The sequence below is a fragment of the Temnothorax nylanderi genome, unplaced genomic scaffold (genome assembly GCF_030848795.1).
Source record: "Temnothorax nylanderi isolate EJ_2023f unplaced genomic scaffold, tnyl_v1.0 TNYL_tig0130_pilon, whole genome shotgun sequence".
NCBI classification, from domain to species: Eukaryota; Metazoa; Arthropoda; class Insecta; order Hymenoptera; family Formicidae; genus Temnothorax; species Temnothorax nylanderi.
Genome location: NW_027249192.1, coordinates 316,869 through 336,639, shown reverse-complemented (window position 1 = coordinate 336,639; position 19,771 = coordinate 316,869). Strand labels below are relative to the sequence as shown.

The 19,771-nt window shown below is 34.9% G+C and overlaps 3 protein-coding genes and 1 long non-coding RNA gene across 11 annotated transcripts in view; 1 reads left to right on the top strand and 3 right to left on the bottom strand.

The window, feature by feature from the left end:
* LOC139776839 (probable ATP-dependent RNA helicase DHX37) overlaps positions 1–8,256 on the top strand; it is a 50,155-nt gene extending 41,899 nt beyond the window's left edge. The window contains exons 1-6 of one of the 6 annotated variants that reach the window (XM_071713818.1): positions 6,146–6,516; positions 6,572–6,687; positions 6,764–6,966; positions 7,062–7,273; positions 7,517–7,617; positions 8,163–8,256. In XM_071713818.1, coding sequence (XP_071569919.1) covers positions 7,122–7,273; positions 7,517–7,617; positions 8,163–8,227 — 318 coding nt within the window. In that variant the 5' untranslated portion in view covers positions 6,146–6,516; positions 6,572–6,687; positions 6,764–6,966; positions 7,062–7,121 and the 3' untranslated portion in view covers positions 8,228–8,256. Of the gene's footprint in view, positions 1–5,565; positions 6,521–6,571; positions 6,693–6,763; positions 6,967–7,061; positions 7,274–7,516 lie in introns of those variants that run through there. The other 5 variants (XM_071713817.1, XR_011719205.1, XR_011719204.1 and 2 more) reach the window with 5 other exon arrangements.
* L(3)neo43 (cytochrome c oxidase assembly protein COX16 homolog l(3)neo43) lies at positions 2,584–4,157 on the bottom strand. 3 transcript variants are annotated; one of them, XM_071713822.1, is made up of 4 exons: positions 3,925–4,148; positions 3,743–3,820; positions 3,548–3,665; positions 2,584–2,818 (listed from the first exon to the last, which is right to left on the bottom strand). In XM_071713822.1, the coding sequence occupies exons 2-4, from the start codon at positions 3,793–3,795 to the stop codon at positions 2,741–2,743; spliced, it is 249 nt and encodes an 82-aa protein (XP_071569923.1). In that variant the 5' UTR covers positions 3,796–3,820; positions 3,925–4,148; the 3' UTR covers positions 2,584–2,740. The 3 variants fall into 3 exon arrangements, with proteins under 3 accessions (XP_071569923.1, XP_071569922.1, XP_071569921.1); XM_071713821.1 differs by having other exon boundaries at positions 3,548–3,659; positions 3,743–4,157; XM_071713820.1 differs by having other exon boundaries at positions 3,743–4,149.
* LOC139776841 (uncharacterized) lies at positions 7,755–9,441 on the bottom strand. The gene is made up of 2 exons (XR_011719208.1): positions 8,985–9,441; positions 7,755–8,827 (listed from the first exon to the last, which is right to left on the bottom strand). It is a non-coding gene; the product is annotated as an uncharacterized lncRNA (long non-coding RNA).
* Positions 9,442–9,528: 87 nt separating this feature from the next.
* Positions 9,529–17,780, bottom strand: LOC139776838 (vesicle-fusing ATPase 1). The gene is made up of 10 exons (XM_071713816.1): positions 17,640–17,780; positions 17,298–17,386; positions 15,727–15,951; positions 14,864–15,491; positions 14,536–14,760; positions 13,922–14,221; positions 13,320–13,610; positions 13,034–13,218; positions 12,800–12,958; positions 9,529–12,662 (listed from the first exon to the last, which is right to left on the bottom strand). Exons 1-10 carry the CDS (start codon positions 17,649–17,651, stop codon positions 12,545–12,547), a joined length of 2,232 nt encoding a protein of 743 aa, XP_071569917.1. The 5' UTR covers positions 17,652–17,780; the 3' UTR covers positions 9,529–12,544.
* Between the last annotated feature and the right edge of the window lie 1,991 nt (positions 17,781–19,771).

Below are 19,771 nucleotides of genomic sequence, written 5' to 3'. Positions count from 1 at the left end.
ACCTATTATAGGTACTATTACCGGGCCTCGGTTTTTGTCGCATGTCTGAATGTATAGTTCGGCCTCCTTATCTCTATTCTTCATGGTTCAATTCTAATATAGACATATACTACGTTTACGCGAGCGTTACTTCTGTAGTAACTTACGATAATTCCTTCGCGTAAACGGGATTTTGTAGTAACTTACGATAATTTACTCCGCGTAAACGAGTGAATTATCGTAAGTTACTACAGAAGTAACACTCGCGTAAACGTAGTAGTAGTAATAGATAAATTAATTAATCATAAATATATTACAAAACATATTTATAATATATTTATATTAAAGATAAATATATGCTTCTTTTCTCATATGTTGCATTAGTCATTTATAATCATAAACTTGAAATTTCTTCAAAACTATGAACATTGTTCATGTAAATCTAATTATATATACATATATATCAAGAAATAATGCGTGCCGGAAGTGTCACGCAAATCGGTAGTCAAGCTGCCGACGTCGCCGCTGATAGACTGGATGGTGCATTAACGATTGCAGACAAGTATGTGGATCGTTACTTGCCAGCAGATCCAGCCGACAAAGATAATAAATGCGGTAATATATCAAATTTTCAAAATTCTATAAAATTCCACATATGTAATAATACGTAGATTACGTTATTTTATGTTTTTTAATCTCGTTGCATAGATTGAACAATGCCCAACGATAGTGTATTAATACATACATGTAAACAAGTAGAAACTTGCACATTGCTTCCTCATAGTTTTTAAGTGTGCAAGTAGAAACCTGCACATTGCTTCCTCATAGTTTTTAAGTGTGCAAGTAGAAACCTGCACATTGCTTCCTCATAGTTTTTAAGTGGGCAAGTAGAAACTTGCACATTGCTTCCTCATAATTTTTAAGTATGCAAATTATAAATTTGAACATTATTTCCTCACAATTTTTAAGTATGCAAATTATAAATTTGCACATTACTTAATCAACATTTTATTTCGCTCATAAAGCTTTCTCTATGAGGAAGCCTGTTTTTTTATGCATAATTATGAGTAGATATTTATTAATTTGGCTTCCTCATAGGCCTAGTTTACACCGATCACTTGATACGCGTATTAAATAGTAAATAACTAGTAAATTAGTTTGATTATTGGCTGATCAGCTCAAATATACTATTCGATACGCGTATCAAGAGATCGGTGTAAACTAGGCCACAGAGAAAGCTTTATGAGAGAAATAAAATGTTGATTAAGCAATGTGCAAATTTATAATTTGCATACTTAAAAATTGTGAGGAAGTAATGTTCAAATTTATAATTTGCATACTTAAAAATTATGAGGAAGCAATGTGCAAGTTTCTACTTGCCCACTTAAAAACTATGAGAGAGCAATGTGCAGGTTTCTACTTGCACATTTAAAAACTATGAGGAAGCAATGTGCAGGTTTCTACTTGCACACTTAAAAACTATGAGGAAGCAATGTGCAAGTTTCTACTTGTACACTTTTTTTTATTGTGATAAAGCTTTATTGCAACTAATATCTGTTATACTCTTACAAAAATCAATTAAATAATTAATGTTTTTACTAAAATGATCCCTACTAATTGCAGATATATCTTATTTCCATTTTGTTCAATACCAACCTTCTTTTAATGATACTCTATATAAAATTACATGTATAACTTATACATGTAACTTTTAAAGCAAAAATCGGTAACTCCTTTACCGATCCTCGCCAAATTCAATACCTTCCTTAAATGATATTCTATCCATTAAATAACTTACACATTTTTTAAGCAGAAATCGTTACACATTTTTTTAACTTGTACACTTTTTAAGCAGAAATCGGTAATCCCTTCACCGATCCTTGCTAAATTCAACATCAACCTACTTTTAATGATACTCCATCTATAAAAAAAGCTCGATATCTCAAAATTTACGGAAATTAGAGTAATCATGTAGATTTTTTAAGATAGAAATCGGTAACCCCTTTATTATTAGCAATTTTTCTAATTCTATTATATTCCTCAGTTTTTTCTACCTCTATTTCATATATAATTCTTTAAAATTTGGTTAATCAATTCTTGAGTTATAGAAATTTCGGTAAATTTGGCACACACATACATACATACATACACACATACGGACATTTTTTTTAATGCAATTTTTCGACGTTTTCGAATATAAGGAACACATTGGCATCAAAAACTAAAAAAACAATTTTTTCTCCGGGATTTTCTACCCCTATTTCATATATAATTCTTTAATATTTGGTTGATTAGACCTAACTTCATACACGATCAAATGTCCATTACGAAGTTTATGAAAACAAAGCTTCCTCTATGAGGAAGCAATAAGAATTTATCAGTTACTATTGTCATTAAATTTCTTAAGATTATAGCAGAACAGACTACTACTACGTTTACGCGAGCTTTACTTCTGTAGTAACTTACGATAATTCTTTCGCGTAAACAGGATTTTTCTTCGCTTAACGGGATTTTGTAGTAACTTACGATAATTTACTTCGCGTAAACGAGTGATTTATCGTAAGTTACTACAGAAGTAACGCTCGCGTAAACGTAGTATACATGAAAAATTATCATATTTATTTAGTAGTAATATTTAGTAACAAACTTTCATGTAATTAAAGAGTGATATTACGAATATTTATTCTGAAGTTTGATGAATTAATCACGTGTTGTTTCTACTAATTATATAATGATTACTATGTATCAAGAACATTTTTATTCATACTTGAGCTCTTGTATTTTCTGATTCTTCCCATGGTCTTGATATCCGAACGTTCTTCCAGTTGTCAAGATCCAGCTGAACATAAGATATTATATTGTAGATGCTTTCAATTTTTAACGACAGTTACTACGTTTACGCGAGCGTTACTTCTATAGTAACTTACAATAATTCACTCGTTTACGCGGAGTAAATTATCGTAAGTTACTACAAAATCCTGTTTATGCGAGGGAATTATCGTAAGTTACTACAGAAGTAACGCTCGCGTAAACGTAGTAAGTGTTAGTCTGTCTTTGTTATTCATTGAATGGCAAGAAAGATAAAAGGTTGTATCAATTTCATTGTCATTAAATGAAAAGAACTCTATACAGACAGACTGTATGGAATTACTTTCTTTGTATATATAAGAACTAATGATTTATATAGTAAGAAGTATATTTGTAGTATCAAAATTGTTTACTCAATATTTATATGTATTATTTAACAAACAAGCAGGTTAATCAAGTATGTCTGACATATCATATATTCTTACAAATAATGGATGGTTAAAAAATATTTTTCATAAAAAAATATAATATATATTTTTAGATTAATCAAAATATTTTATTAGTCATTTAAATGTTTTATAACCATCTCTACTGCTTATACTTTTAGAGACTCTAGCTTATGTTATTATTGTTATAATTTACTTAACTGGTATAACAATAGCTTAATAAGCAGCAAAAATAATTTTCGACGTTCTAATCGCTCATAATAAATTTATTTCAACCTTTCTTTACCAATTTAATATAATACTAATCTACATACCTTCTCCAACTTTTCATATTCTTTCTCTAAAGTAATTTCTTCTGGTTGTTTCATTTGAATTCCTTTCTTTTCTAATTCGTCGCGTACTTTATGTTCATGTGTACGTTTATATCTATAACTGAAAATTCGTTTAATAAAGAAATCTTGATAAAAATGCTTTGATTAATAAACTCAAGTTTATCTCTTAACAATTACCGTAATTCCGTAAATTCTCGGAGGCCAAGCGATCCACCGAGAACAAAAATCATAAATGGTACGCCATACTGCCAAATTCTAGAACGTGACATGACATTCTTTATTTGATATCACATAAAGAAGCATGACAATTAAATCCTTGATTTAGATTAGATTTCTCTTTCTTTCTGTTTCTCACGTGCCTTATGTGGAGTAGTTAGGTTAGGTTCAGTAAAACACAACCACTCTGGCGTCCCATGAAGCGGATAACGCGGAACGGAACGAGCGTATCACCAGTCACAGGACCGTTTCGACGGAATCTTTGACAGAGTTTTATCAGAACAATCCCGTGATACGCTCGTTCCGTTCCGCGAAATCCGCTCCATGGGACGCCAGCTGAGTCCCGGGCCAATTTCGAGCCAATTTCACCAACCACGGTTAGCTTAACCGACGCTTAAAGGGCCATCTACAATGAGTCGCAGTCGTATGAGTCGTAAGAAATTGACCAATCACGGTCTATTATTCTCCTTGCGGTCGAAGAATAATGAACTGTGATTGGTCAATTTCTTACGACTCTTGCGACTCCGACTCATTGTAGATGGCCCTTAAGGCCATTGCACGTAACAAAGTTTTAGTCATAATCGTAAAGCCGTAAGAAAATAGACCAATCACAGTCGATTATTCTCCTCGCGCTTGAGGAATAATCGAGTGTGATTGGTCTATTTTCTTACGGCCTTATGCCCGTATCAGACTACGGATTGGGATTGAGATTGGATTGAAATTAGACCAATCAGAGCAAAGTTTACTAAACTTGAGATCAGTTTTCTCTGTTCTGATTGATTAAATTTCAATCCAATCTCAATCCCAATCCGTAGTCTGATACGGGCTTTACGATTAAAACTAATAATAGCGTTTTTCACTGGCAGAGCTGGTGCGCATTCAGTGCACATTAAAGCCGTCGTACACAAACCAACGTAAAGTGTATGTTTAATATAAACGGGTTAAATCATGAAATCGTCAATATTCTTTATTGCACTATTTGGCAAAATATGTACTGGGTATTTTATCAGTCAAAATATTTGCATTTTACTTTAAATATTAGAGATTAAATCAGTGTACAACGGCTTTAATGTGCACTGAGTGCGCACCAGTTCTGCCAGTGAAAAACGCTATAAAACTTTGTTACGTGCAATGGCCTTTAAAGTTAGCAGGATTGACCAATAGAAATGGATCCACCCTGCTAACTTTGGCATTCGTATGTATTTTGCCAGAAATTAACGTCTTTTTAAATAATCTCTATATGAAATCGTTTGTATTTCGTATGAAGACTTTTGAAGTGCAATTGAAAAGGTTTGTGAGTTATTCGTTTAATTGTAATTAATTATTTATTTTTACACCATGCATTTAGCCGAAATAGATAAATTAATAAAAGTTTTTATATAGAATCGTTTGTATTTTGTATGAAGAGTTATGAAGTGTGATTAAAAAGATTTGTGAGTCACCCAGATAATTTTAATTAAATATTTATAAACTCGGTAATTATAGCCGAAATATAGATTTTTAGTTATTCATGTTAAAAGAAGAAGGCGCTAGTGTTCCCGAAGGTCCGTCTGCAGTCAGAATTAATAATATAAACATTTTAAAAATTATTTTATACTGAAATAAATAAATATACCCTAAGAGCACAGTTGACGGAAAGTCGACGGCAAGTCGACTTTTATAAGTCGACTTCTAGTCGACTTCTAAAAATGGCGGAAAGTCGACTAAAAGTCGACTTCTAAATAGTCGACTTATAAAAATGGCGGAAAGTCGACTAAAAGTCGACTTCTAAATAGTCGACTTAGGGCCTGAGCAGAATAGCTGACTTATAATTTTAAGACAATGTTTTATGCTTTAAATCTTTGTTTTTAGCAACGCACAATACTGTCTTATGTCTCAAGTCTTACAATGTTGACACTTTGTACACTCGTTTAAGACTTGAGACACAAGACAGTATTGTGCGTTGCTAAAAACAAAGATTTAAAGCATAAAACACTGTCTTGAAATTATAAGTCAGCTATTCTGCTCAGACACTTAGGGCCTGAGCAGAATAGCTGACTTATAATTTTAAGACAGTGTTTTATGCTTTAGATCTTTGTTTTTAGCAACGCACAATACTGTCTTATGTCTCAAGTCTTACAATGTTGACACTTTGTACACTCGTTTAAGACTTGAGACACAAGACAGTATTGTGCGTTGCTAAAAACAAAGATTTAAAGCATAAAACACTGTCTTGAAATTATAAGTCAGCTATTCTGCTCAGACACTTAGGGCCTGAGCAGAATAGCTGACTTATAATTTTAAGACAGTGTTTTATGCTTTAAATCTTTGTTTTGAGCAACGCACAATACTGTCTTGTGTCTCAAGTCTTACAATGTTGACACTTTGTACACTCGTTTAAGACTTGAGACACAAGACAGTATTGTGCGTTGCTAAAAACAAAGATTTAAAGCATAAAACACTGTCTTGCAATTATAAGTCAGCTATTCTGCTCAGACACTTATAAAAAGACGGAAAACAGTCAAGCGGCGCGTCTTGCATCATCAATATGGCGGCGAATCTCGAGGAGGCTGGAGGAGCAGAGCTTACGCGAGTGCGAGGAATACGTGCCGCGAGACAGGACACGATAAGACGTCGTAAAGCGCCGCGCTATCAACCACCGCCACGAAACGTCGTCGTCGTCGTCATTCACAGTCCTCGTCATCATTGTCTTCCCGTTGACTTCCTCGATTAGATCAGAATACTGGAATTTGACTGTATGTACGTTGCAATATGTTTGAGATGGTTATCTACAACAAAAAATTGTTACAGAATGCCGTTACCAACCGACATGGAAGCGAAATTGCTGCGCCAGATAGTTCTTGCAGGTATGGCGGATCTAAAAGAGGATCAGGATAAGGCCAAGTGGAAACATGCTTACAGGTTAGGTATGGTGTGTTATTAATTATCATCGATAATTAAGACCTATTGAATGCGACCTCTCCATTCTGAACCATCTTTCAGAACACCAGAAATGGAGGAACTTGTGTTCATGCATTCTTTGTGTGTTCTACGGAAAATCAGTCCGGAATAGGTAGTTTATAAAGAGGTGTACGAAACGAATAAGATGTACATGCGAGGTGTCACGGCGATAGAACCCGAATGATTGCCGAAATTCGCTCCCATGCTATGCATCTTAGTGAACCATTGGTTGATCCACCGCCAAGGTATTTTTATCACAATTGTTGCTTTATAATGTTTTTCCTACTTATTTATAAAGATATTAATCTTTATTATAATCGAATATTATTCTCATTTATAGATATAATCAAGGAACCGGGAAGATTATTTGCCGCGTGTCTGGTACATTCGGAAAGGCCGGATGGGCACTACCATCGATGGATATAGAGCATCCGTGGACGGTGTCAAGTGGTTCGCGTATTTCTTCTTGGAGGGTCAAGTGTGCCCTAAGCTGAAACGATTTGTCCCGTCGCTGCTGACGACACCTGGGAGCATCACCAAGTCATGGGCCAGGTAAATCGTTAAGGCTCAGACACAATGACAAAAATAAGGAATAAGATAAAGGAATAAGGAATAAGGGAATGTCGCATCTCACTTCAGTACACGTACATTAAAGTGAGATGCAACATGCCTTATTCCTTATTCCTTTATCTTATTCCTTATTCCACTCATTGTGACTGAGCCTTTATTCTATCTCCTTTCGATTTCACGTTGATTCATCGAATAGATTACATCAATTCAATACGATTTTTTCAGGTTGATACCACGCACTCAAGCAATAGTAGTACAAACGCTGCAGTCGCAGGGAGTCGTGTCCACAGACAAACTGCTAGAAATCTGGGGTTTGGATAAAAAATGTGAGATTTTAATTTATAAAATAATATTTAGATATTATCATAGACTTCTATACAATACTAGACCGCAGACAGGCATCTCGGCCGTGATGCTTGCCGCCATGTTGATTTTAGTCAAGATATGCTATAGGTACTACAGATTCTATACAAGTGGTTTTATACAAGATTTCTATACAATAGTCTGGCATATACAGAATGTCCAAAAGAAAGGGTTTAATACTACAGGAGTAGTGGTTCGATTTCGGCATCCAAGTACGCTACTCGTCGAAGACATGACTTACAAACTTATTGATAACATGTACCAATATTTAACACAAAAACATTCGCCTGCTTCGTTATGTACTGTAATAACGAATGCAGATAAACGCACATCATGAGCAACTGAACATCCGATAGTGACTTATTGTTAATTCAATATGGCCGCACCCTTCACTAACACTTGCACCTCGCACTCGCATCAGCTTTTCGGCAGTGCGTCCATAGATGTTAGTGGTCTAGTATAAAAGTCTGTGGATATTATATATTTATAATTTTAGTTCTGTTGTCAGCTTACCAGAAGTGGCTGCCGGAATCCGCGCACGCAGAAGTGGCACAGATATGGCCGCCTTTGTAATTAAGAATAAAACATTAGGATTGTAATTATACAGTTTTTTAGATAATTAAATTATTTTATATATGAAAAAAATCGAAATGCATCAGTTTTAGCCCTCCAGCAAGGGGTCGATTGTGTATCTTGAAATAATGAGGTAAAAATTACAAAAGTGAAAAAATTCATTAGCGTATCTACGATTTTATTTATCAAAATCTAATAAAATCTGTTAACTTTTGTCATTTTCACCTCGTTTCAAGGTACACAACCGACCTCCAGACGTACGCGGCGGCTTATTTTATCGACTTTAAAAGTTGGCGGGAAGTCGACTTTTCGTCATGACGGGAAGTCGACTTTAAGTCGGTGGTTTTTGCGACATTCGCCGACTTCAAGTCGACTTCAAGTCGACTTTCGTCCTTAAAAAAGTCGACTTCTCTGCCAAGTCAGTTTCGGTAGAAGTCGACTTCAAGTCGACTTAAAGTCGACTTTTTGCTCTTAGGGTACAGACTGTCGGTCGATCTTCTGTGCCTCGCCGGGCAGCCGAAAGCCCTCCAGGAAATACCTGAGTGCGGTTACTAGATCGCGTTCGGCAAAGTTTATCTGATCGATGTAATGGTACATTACCTGTGCAAACGGTTAACAAAATTAGTCATTATCTTAATTAATTAACAATAATTATCGCGCAATAATCATAACATGATTTAGAGTTGATCAACCATGGTCGCTATTTATGTCTATAATTAGTATAGTCTATTAATTTCAATTGTTCTCTCCTCGTCACCTGGTTATGATTATGGTCGCCCAGAAAGTCTCCAATGGCGGTCTTGTCGAGGTGCAGCCACCTGGCCACGTCCTCCGGCGAAGTACCGAGCAGTCCTTGCTCCTGCAAGTACTGCACACCCTTGCCGGGCTTCCGGCTAAAGATCTCGATCTTTCTCCCGGTCTCTGGTGATCGTGGTCTCGTACGGCCCAGGAGACGTACGACCACGGAGATCACGGTCGAACGTTCCTCACGGAAAGTTCATCATCTTTCGGGTCCCAACGTGTACGCTCTGGGTGCGCCTCTTCTCGCGATGAGATCGAGACGCCCCGGGAGTGCGGAGCCGCATCGCGACGCGGCCCATCCTCCCTCGGTCGACAACCAGGGCCGACCTTCACTTTCATTACGCCTTTAGGTATCTCGCTCAAGTCCCAATGACTCGCGTACATGTTAGACTCCTTGGTCCGTGTTTTTTGTGGGTCCGGGAGACCCGGGAGACCGACTCACCTACACTATAGAAAATTACGATAGAGGATGGAAAACTTTAATGGCTCTTATCACAAAATAGATACACAACCAATAATTTTATTTCTGTCTTGCATCGATAGCAGATCACATTGATTAATACAGAGACAAGTAGTCGATTATATTACAGCACATAAGAAATATTGCACAAGCGAAATTTCTTCACAAGACGTCCGCGATACATATGATTCGTTTCTTATACACATATACACATATAATGCATGTAATTAGTTTGCTGAATTCTTCAAACTATAACAGATACAATTAACACAATTGTATACAAAAAAATAAATAAACTTATATTATTGTTCGTTAATAATTCACAATCATAGCAACTGATATCCTAATAACAAATTACATTACTATAGATCTATCTTAAATCGTACTAATAAAAATAAAAGTACAACATATATATGTGTAACGCGTCCTTCTCATTAATCCCTCGCGATTATTCATAACAGAATAAATGTATCTCACGTGATAATTGGAATGTTCCTCTATTAATACACGCCGAAGATAGCGGAGAATTAATGACACAGATATTGACTAAAATTCGGCTGTCCTCTTATGACTATTCTACCTATTATAATTTTTCTCTCTCCGAACCATAGTGACAAACATTGATTCAACACATGTGCACAATTATCCATTGCGTATAATACACATGTGCACTCGTAGATGCACCTAACAATAAATACACGGCATACGAGAATATAATAGGTATATCTCTTTGTATATAGCTATATTTATTGCTATTCAATAATTAAAAGTGGAATACCACAACGTCTACTCATCGTCTTGCGGACAAGTGTCAATCTGTCATATTCTTATAAAACAATTCTTTCTCAATTACAAACTAGAACAGCGTTTCCCTAACTGTCTTCTGATATATGAATCTTTTAGCATATACAAGAAGATTGTTAACGTTAACTCCAGTGGTTTTTCATTTTTATAAATTTTAACTCTCTTATGATGTCATTCATAATAAGACAAGATATTCATGTTTAAAACATCCTTTTTTCTCTATTTTACTTCCTAGTATTATTTAAAATAAAATATTTTTTTATTACACATGTACAATAAAAAATTTGATTAATTAAGCAAATAAATAATTTTTTTTTATAACACATAAAAGTAATGTTATGGATATAAACTAGATTATTAATTGTATCGAATTAACTATATTCATACGTTAAAATAATTATGTACTGCAAATATGTGTAGAGAACTTGATCAAATATTTTATCAATTATCCATTTCCTTAATACGTTTAATTTGCTGACTATTGCATTAATGAACTATCGCTTAAATAGACATACTCTCATATTACATCTCTCCTATTTCTCCAATAAAGTCGCAAGTTTTTCGCGAATAGGAAGCACTGTTCTAAAATCACATCTGTTTACACATTCAAAATACTGTTCTTTAAAAATATCTGTGCTGGAATAAATATGTATCACGTAATGTACAACTATAGAAATATGTCCAGCTGTACCCATACTCTTCATTTATAGCTGCTTTTATTGCAATCCTGTGTTAATGCTATTTATAGAAATCTTTTTTCTCCATCTACGTTACAATCAGGATTATAACTTAGAAAGATAAGGAATTATCATCAAACTTTTAAATAGCGATAAATGACATTGGTGCAATCGTTTCTACGACAGCTAAAGCTAATTGTAAGTACAATTTTATTAATATAAGTACAATTTTTTTAAATAAAAATGTTTTATCGACTTAGGGCTGATTGTTTCAACTTGTTGGTAAGTAAACTAACTAATAGTTAAATCATATGTCTATCTTTGTCTAATTTGAAAGAAAAACAAAGACATATATATAATTTAACTTTTAGTTAGTTTACCAACAAGTTGGAACAATCAACCCTTAATCATGTATTAAAGATATATAAGCCATATGAGAAAGAGAGAAATGCTGGTATAATACAATCAACGATCCTTACACTAAAATCAGGTATTGTATGTGTCGTTTCAAATGTTTCTGTCTTTTTTTTACATATATATGTTTCCGTAGTAACTATACAATAATTGTACATTATTATGCAATAATTGAATATCTGTTGAAGTTGAGGCAAATTATTACTTCCAAATGCAAATAAACCCAACAAATAAATCCGTTAGGCTCTTGGGTTACCACGGTCATGTTAGATCGTGACGTCAGAGGCAAGAAATGACACGCTGAGAATCCTTGCGTACTATTTTCAAATAAAAAAAATGTTTGAATGAAAAAACATTTCAGATCGCTTTAACTTATAAAATGTTCCGAAAACTATCCTTTTTCCTTATACCTGCGCAATAAGCCTGTATGACTAGGTTTCATTTATCACATTCATTTTACGGTTGTTTATTAACTGTTAAGGGAAAAGGATAGTTTTCGAAATACACATTTTATAAGTGTGTTAAAGCGATTTGAAGTGTTTTTTCATTTAAGTATTTTTATTTAAAAAAATAGCACGCAAAGATTCTCAGCGTGTCATTTCTGATTTCTGATGGTACGATCTAACATGGTCACGGCGAATACCCAGGAGCCTTAAGCCGTTGAAAGCCTGTAAAATAAAGAAATTGGATTTCTAAAGTTAATAAAAAAAATAAAATTAAATCAAATTAAGATAACATAAAAGTTACTTGTTATGAAAATAATATGAAAATATTATACGAAAATATGATATTCATCTTTGTAATTTACAAAACTAATAACATTTGTTTAAATATCTGTAATAATGTAGTACTTGACAGAGTTAATTACGTGTTTTCAGATATGCATCACAATCTAAGCGATATTATCTATTTTCTACCTGTTACGAGAACTCATTGTAACACTGAGAAGATCTAGATATCACTGATTATATCTCTCACTTATACACAGAAGCTATAAATTTCTCTATTTAAATTACTACAATCTGAGACTGCGTTCGTTTTGGGAGATGATCAAAGTCGCGTCAGCTTGAGCGATCTGAACTCGAAAGAAGCTATGCTTAGAAGTATTCTTTACTTTTTCTGTACTACCAAAAGTAACGCAGCTCGAAATGGAATAACGTCTTACTCTAGACCGCCTTCTTCTTCCAGTTTCGATAAGAATTTTGCGACTCTGTAACTTGGTTCCACTTGACGTGCCATATCTATTAGGCAGAGCAATTTCTTAATACCGATGAATACACTGAAATCATAAAATACATGATGATAAAATATATATAATAATAAAATATATATTATAGAAATATATGCTCTATGTCTCATATACATGTCACATATAGTGTCTAAATAAAATTGTTAATAAGGATTTTAATATCTTACCGTTTTCCTTTAAGCTTTGCATGCAAGGAAGCCATTTCTTTTTTTGAGAAGAGATCAACTTCTTCCAGCACGTTCAACAGATGATCAGGGGTTGACAAATTAGGCACATGAAGGATGGTATTAAATGCTGAAAGTAGTTCTAGATCATCTAAAACTTGTCTGCGAAAAGAAATATATTATTAAGAATATGTATGTTTTTTAATAATTTTTCTTAAAAAAAAGTTCTTATTTTACCTGCGACTAGAAGTGCACAGAATCAATAATTTACGACCAGGCGGCGGCGATTTCTTCAATAACACCAAAAGTGCTTGCAATGTCAGATTAGAATATCTTGGTCCAATTGGGCCGTAATCTAATAGACGTTCAATATTATCAACTAAAATGCAGCTGAGCTGCGAACGATATGCATCGTCGAATACCTAAAATTTCACAAATGGTATTCCAAGTTTTACATCAGATATAATTATAGGTATTTACTACGAGATAAACTTGCATAGACAATATAAAATGAGTACCATACCTTCCGTATGGAAAGACATTTTGCAGATTCAATAAAACCGACCATGTCTTCAGGTGTACACACTTTAACAAATGGAAAGTCTGAATTCTTTGCAATTTGTGCGGCAAGCACTGTCTTTCCGCTATTCGGTGGTCCTTCCAAAAGAACAGAAACGAGCCCAGATCCTTCAGTCGCTCGAGCTTGTTGAATGCATAGACTGCCATCAGTGAGAATTTCAGCCACTGGGCTTCCCCAATTAATAATCCCACGAGTCAACAATTGATTCAATGCTTCAGCACTTGTACCAAATGCCTAAAGGATGTGAAAATATAACATTTAACTGTTATCATATGTCTTACATAAATGCGTATTAACTATTTAAAATGACGAAATATGTAGTTATATGAACCAAAAGTTTATCCATTAAATTTTATCTATTAAAAATGTATATAATTAAAAAAAAAGACGTAGCATTATTAGATATAGCGTGATTCGATAAGAATAAATAATTAATAATATATAGTATGTCAAAACGGGTTGTAAAATTACGTATCATGTAGTACAAAAGATTCGTCTAATAAAATGATTTTCGAATAAAAAGTCTTTAATTCTTGATCACTTACCGGTTTAACATCATGCTCCAATGCATGGAAAAAATCGCCTTTAGTTACCATAAGCTTCTCCATCGCGGATGGATCTACTTCCACCTTGCTAGAAGCTTTAATTAGACGATTCATGGCGGTGCTCTGTGCCGCTCTAACTAAACCTTCCAACTCTGCACCACTAAAATTCTTAGTTAAAGTGGCCAACTCTTTCAAGTCTACGTCAGGCGCTATTTTTTTATAATCTTTCATTCGGGATGTGTGAATATTAAGAATTTGGAACCGTCCATGTTCGTCTGGTAAGCTAATTTCCATTTGTAACTTTAAGCATAGAAAAGCATGGAGACATATTTAAAACAAATATTATATAAATATTATATGTATAACGAATAGATGTTATTATATTAATATTCATATTACGAGCAAACAAATCAACAAAAGAACAGCAAATCTATATATTTAAATCTTTCTTTGATATATCTCTTAAGAAGGTATATCGATCAAAGTGGAGTAAATTCAATTAAACGTAAATTGAACACAAACAAACGTTCTGTTCATATTTGCATTCGTATTCGCATTCGTATATGCGTAGCTTTAAAAAGATTGTTTATCTTATTAAACAAATTCAATTTTACCTCCAATCTGCCAGGTCTTAACAAGGCCTCATCAATCATATCTCTTCTATTGGTCATACCAATAACAAGAATGTTGTTTAATTGTTCGACACCGTCAATCTTTGCAAGAAGCTGATTAACCACTGTATCATGAACCCCCGTGTTTCCAGCAACACTACCTCGAGATTTACAGATGGCATCTATCTCATCGAATATGATTATGTGAAGTCCGCTGTTTGGCCCAAGCTAAAAATATACAACATATTTCTTCCGTCCTTTTCTCCTCTTACACGTAAAAGATCTGATTTAAATACATACTGTGTCTCCAAATACATTTCAAATTATTTACCTTCTTTTCTTCTTCTTCCGCATCAGCAAATAATCTTCTGATATTAGCCTCGCTCTCTCCAACATATTTATCTAAAATTTGTGGACCATTTACAATTTTCGGCTCCCTCGCATTTAACATCGTTCCTATTTGCCGAGCCATTAACGTCTTTCCCGTGCCAGGTGGTCCATACAGCAAGATTCCTTTTACATGCTTGCAACCCAATTGAGTGACAATCTCCGTTGGAAAAACGCGGGATGCAAATGCTCTTCGGAAAATGGCACTAAATTCTTTATCCAAGCCACCAATGCCCATTTTCTGAAAGTCCCAATCTGGATTGATAATTGTCTGTCGGAGAGCTTTTCCTTTAGACTGTCCAACAAGATTCAGGCTGGAGTTCTCCGCCTTCTCGAATTGTATTATAGTGTCGCCCAAGCAACGTCCCATTTTTGTCTTCTTAGGCACTGTACTTTGTCCTGAACTGATGGCTGATAGGTCAGCAGCTTCCAAACTTTTGACAACTAATCCAAGCAGTTTCTTATCCTTAAATTGAAATGCCAGCTGCTGACCCACGGTGAATGCCTGCCCAGAAAACTGTAGCAAGAAGTCCTTGGCCATTTCGTCTGTATTGTATGGCTCCAAAGTGACACTGGAATAACAATAGATAAATATAGTAATTATAAAAGGAAAAAAACTAATGGAAATTTGACTATAATATTCAGATCAAGATTTGTTGTGTCTATATATAAATCTATTTATTATAAATTGTGTTTATTAAATTAAAATATTTTATAAATTATATTATATAGAATTATACTATATAGAAATTCTTATCATTTTGTCATATATGTATATAATATAAATACATTTTTTGACAAACATACGTTTTCTTCTGTAGGAAATCAGCTTCCAAGACGATGTTGCATAAACATTCCGTGTTAGAAGTGGGATCAAAATGGTACGGCCGAACTTCAATCTCTTGATTGAGAGACAACGTCGCCCACTTTCGTTGAGGTAAGCTGAAGCCAACTGTGCCACGTGGAATCTCATGATGCGTCCTCACAGTAAACACGAAATGATAATTTGGTGCTGTAGTTACTTCAATGTGCCTGTAACGAATAATAAAATAAATGTACCAATCAATATTGTCTCATCACATTATGATTTAAAAATTTACGTGGCTCTGTAATCTATAAACTCACATACATTTTTTAAGAATTTTGAAATAAAACAATTAGGCATAGTTTATAGAATTAAGTACAGAGTTTATATAATCTAGTAAAATATAGAATATATATGATTTAGAGAGTTTCTATTTCAAAACATATAAATGTATTTATATTAAATAAATCATTTATTATTTTAATGCCATTTTTTATTCCATCTGAAATTGTTCCTAAGATACAGATAAACATTTTACATAACATAAACATGCATTATTTATGAGCTAACCTAACTCGAATTCCTGTAATTGGCTTCAGCAAGGCAAATAGGTAATTACGAAGGAGAAAGGCTTTCTCACCAATTTGGCTGAAACTTCACAATTTTATGTACTTATTTTGGTGCGTAAAACATGAATCTATACGTTAAAATTGTCGCTCTTAATTAAGGAAAAAAGTTATTAAGTACTAAAGTTGACAGTTGTGTGGTTAGGATGTTTGTTATTTATTATACTTTGTATTTATAGACTTTTCAATATGCCAATTATTTTCTAAAATAATAATTTATGTTTTTTGTTAAAGCAGAGAATAGTTGGTTCATCTATTCTCTGCTTTAACAAAAAACATAAATTATTTTCCTTGGAAAATATGCAGTTTTATTGTACTGAATATGCCATAATATATTGAATTACATGGTTAATAAAAAAGATAATAGAAATAGGAGTTATTATGCTTTTTTTAAAGCAGAAAATAATTAGCATATTGAAAAGTCTAAATACAAAGTATAATAAATGACAGACATCCTAACCACACAACTGTCAACTTTAGTACTTAATAACTTTTTTCCTAATTGAGAGCGACAATTTTAACTTATTGATTCATGTTTTACGCACCAAAATACACAAAATTGTGAAGTTTCAGCCAAATTGGTGAGGAAGCTTCTCTCCTTCATAATTACTAGCAAATATATGGATATTTGTAAGATATATATGATTGTATAATATATAATAAATTCTTAAAATATATTGGTGAATTAAATAATCAATTATGGTGGAATTTTTTAAAATATTTTCTTTTGTATAAAATAATTTGTTGCCCACTTCAGCCTACTTATATTATATTCCACCTGGAATTGTTTCCAAGACACAAATAAGCACATATAGTACAGATATGGATTAATTTACGAAATAATTTAATACGAATATATAATTATTCCATAAATGACTAGCGAGACAGTCATATGGATGTAAGATAATTATAATCATATACGTCAAATTGTGTGCAAATTCTTCTACCTGACATCATCTGGGAAATCATCGGCGTTTATAATAGCACAGTTGGAGAGGCTGAGCTCATCCGTGGGACACCTCACTGCTTTCATGCGCTGAAGCAGAAAAGATTACATTACTTCATATTTTATGCAAGACAACAAGCCTGACAAAGGGGAGTTATTGATGCTGCTTCGATTCGAAGGGAGGGAGGAACAACGGAAGCGGAGCAGATTGTGCAGATTTCTAAAGTGGTTTCGCGCTCTCTTATCCGTGAAATCGAGAACTCTGGTTTTACGTTGTCCTTTCGCACGATGACAAACGGACGTCATAGCCGCAGCGCGTTTTATTTCCGCGATCGGTACTCACCATCTTTGACATTTTACGATGGAAAATCAACGGATCCTGATTCCTGGCCGCACTAATACGACACAGTAGCGCAACCGTCTGCACTTTTGATATTGATGCGGCCAAAGCTGTTCGCGGTCATGCGCGACAGACACTACAGAGTCTGTACAGACTACTACAGACAGAGGCGTCAGAGGCCACGTTCCGTAAAGCCTCATCTACAATAGACGCACAGGCCGCGTCGCAAGTCGCAGTCGCAAGAATTGACCAATCACAGTCTATTGTTCTCCTTGCGGTCGAAGAATAGTGAACTGTGATTGGTCAATTCTTGCGATTGCGACGTGCGACGCGGCCTGTGCGTCTATTGTAGATAAGGTTTAAGGCCCGGTCTTCAATGAGTGTTGTAAGTCGTAAGTCGTAAGAATTGGCCTATCACAGTTCATTATTCTTCGACTGCAAGGAGAATAATGGACTGTGATTGGTCAATTCTTACGACTCACGACTTACAACACCCATTGTAGACCGGGCCTTAAGCCCCGGACACACACTTTTTCGTAACAGTAACAGTAAAGTTTCGACCAATCGCGTTGCTCGAAACTTTACTGTTACTGTTAAGGTGCGATTTCACGATGACGCTCGACGCTGGATTCGAGCGTCAAACAGCGCCAAAAAGCTAAACTGTGTTTAGCTTTGACACTCGACGCTCGAATTTAGCCAATCCAGTGGTTAGGTTATATTTCGCGTCCCTCTGAATCTATCACGTGACCAGATTTGACGCTCGAATCCAGCGTCGAGCGTCATCGTGAAATCGCACCTTTACGAAAAAGTGTGTGTCCGGGGCTTAAGGCCCGGTCTACAATGGGTGTTGTAAGTCGTGAGTCGTAAGAATTGACCAATCACAGTCCATTATTCTCCTTGCGGTCGAAGAATAATGAACTGTGATTGGCCAATTCTTACGACTTACGACTTAAAACATCCATTGTAGATCGGGTCTAACGCGCATATGCGCGCATTTTCTATAGTAAACGTTACGTATACTATAGATAAATGCGTGCATATGCGCGTTACGGAACGCAGGGTGAGAAGGAGAAAGCATGCGGTCGCCGTCTGCGTCGCGTTTGAAATCTCCCACCGGAAATATTCCGTCTGTTCTTTTTCGAAGAACTTCCTAAACAGGGACACGTATTCGTATTATTTACCGGCCTATTTTAAGATCGTCTTAAGTAATGTCTTAAGATGCTAATACGGCTCTGTGATTGGTTTAGTGCTGGTCTACAACCTTGCTTTAAAGGGTATTTAAGCTCTAACTGTAAGAAATTGACCAATTATGCCCGATCTACAATAGCTGTAGTAAGCCTCAAGATGTAAGAAATTGACCAATTACAGGCGAATGTGAGGAGAATAATCGACTGTGATTGGTCAATTTCTTACATCTTGAGGCTTACTACAGCTTACTACAGCTATTGTAGATCGGGCATTACAGTCGAGTATTCTCTTCATATTTTATTGTGATTGGTCAATTTCTTACGGCTTAGAGCTTAAATATCCTTTAAAGCAAGGTTGTAGACCAGCACTTATGGCATCTTAGTGTCTGAGCAGAATAGTTGACTTATAATTTCAAGACAGTGTTTTATGCTTTAAATCTTTGTTTTTAGCAATGCACAATACTGTCTTATGTCTCAAGTCAAACGAGTGTACAAAGTGTCAACATTGTAATGCTTGGTCTACAATGCAAGTCGCAAAGTCGTGAGTCGCAAGAATTGACCAATCACAATCGAATTTGAGGAGAATAATCGACTGTGATTGGTCAATTCTTGCGACTCACGACTTTGCGACTCGCATTGTAGACTTAGCATAAAGCTTTATCTACAATAGACGCACAGGCCGCGTCGCACGTCGCAATCGCAAGAATTGACCAATCACAGTTCACTATTCTTCGACCGCAAGGAGAACAATAGACTGTGATTGGTCAATTCTTGCGACTGCGACTTGCGACGCGGCCTGTGCGTCTATTGTAGATGAGGCTTAAGACTTGAGACATAAGACAGTATTGTGCGTTGCTAAAAACAAAGATTTAAAGCATAAAACACTGTCTTAAAATTATAAGTCAGCTATTCTGCTCAGGCCCTTATTATAATAAAACGTTTTTTTAT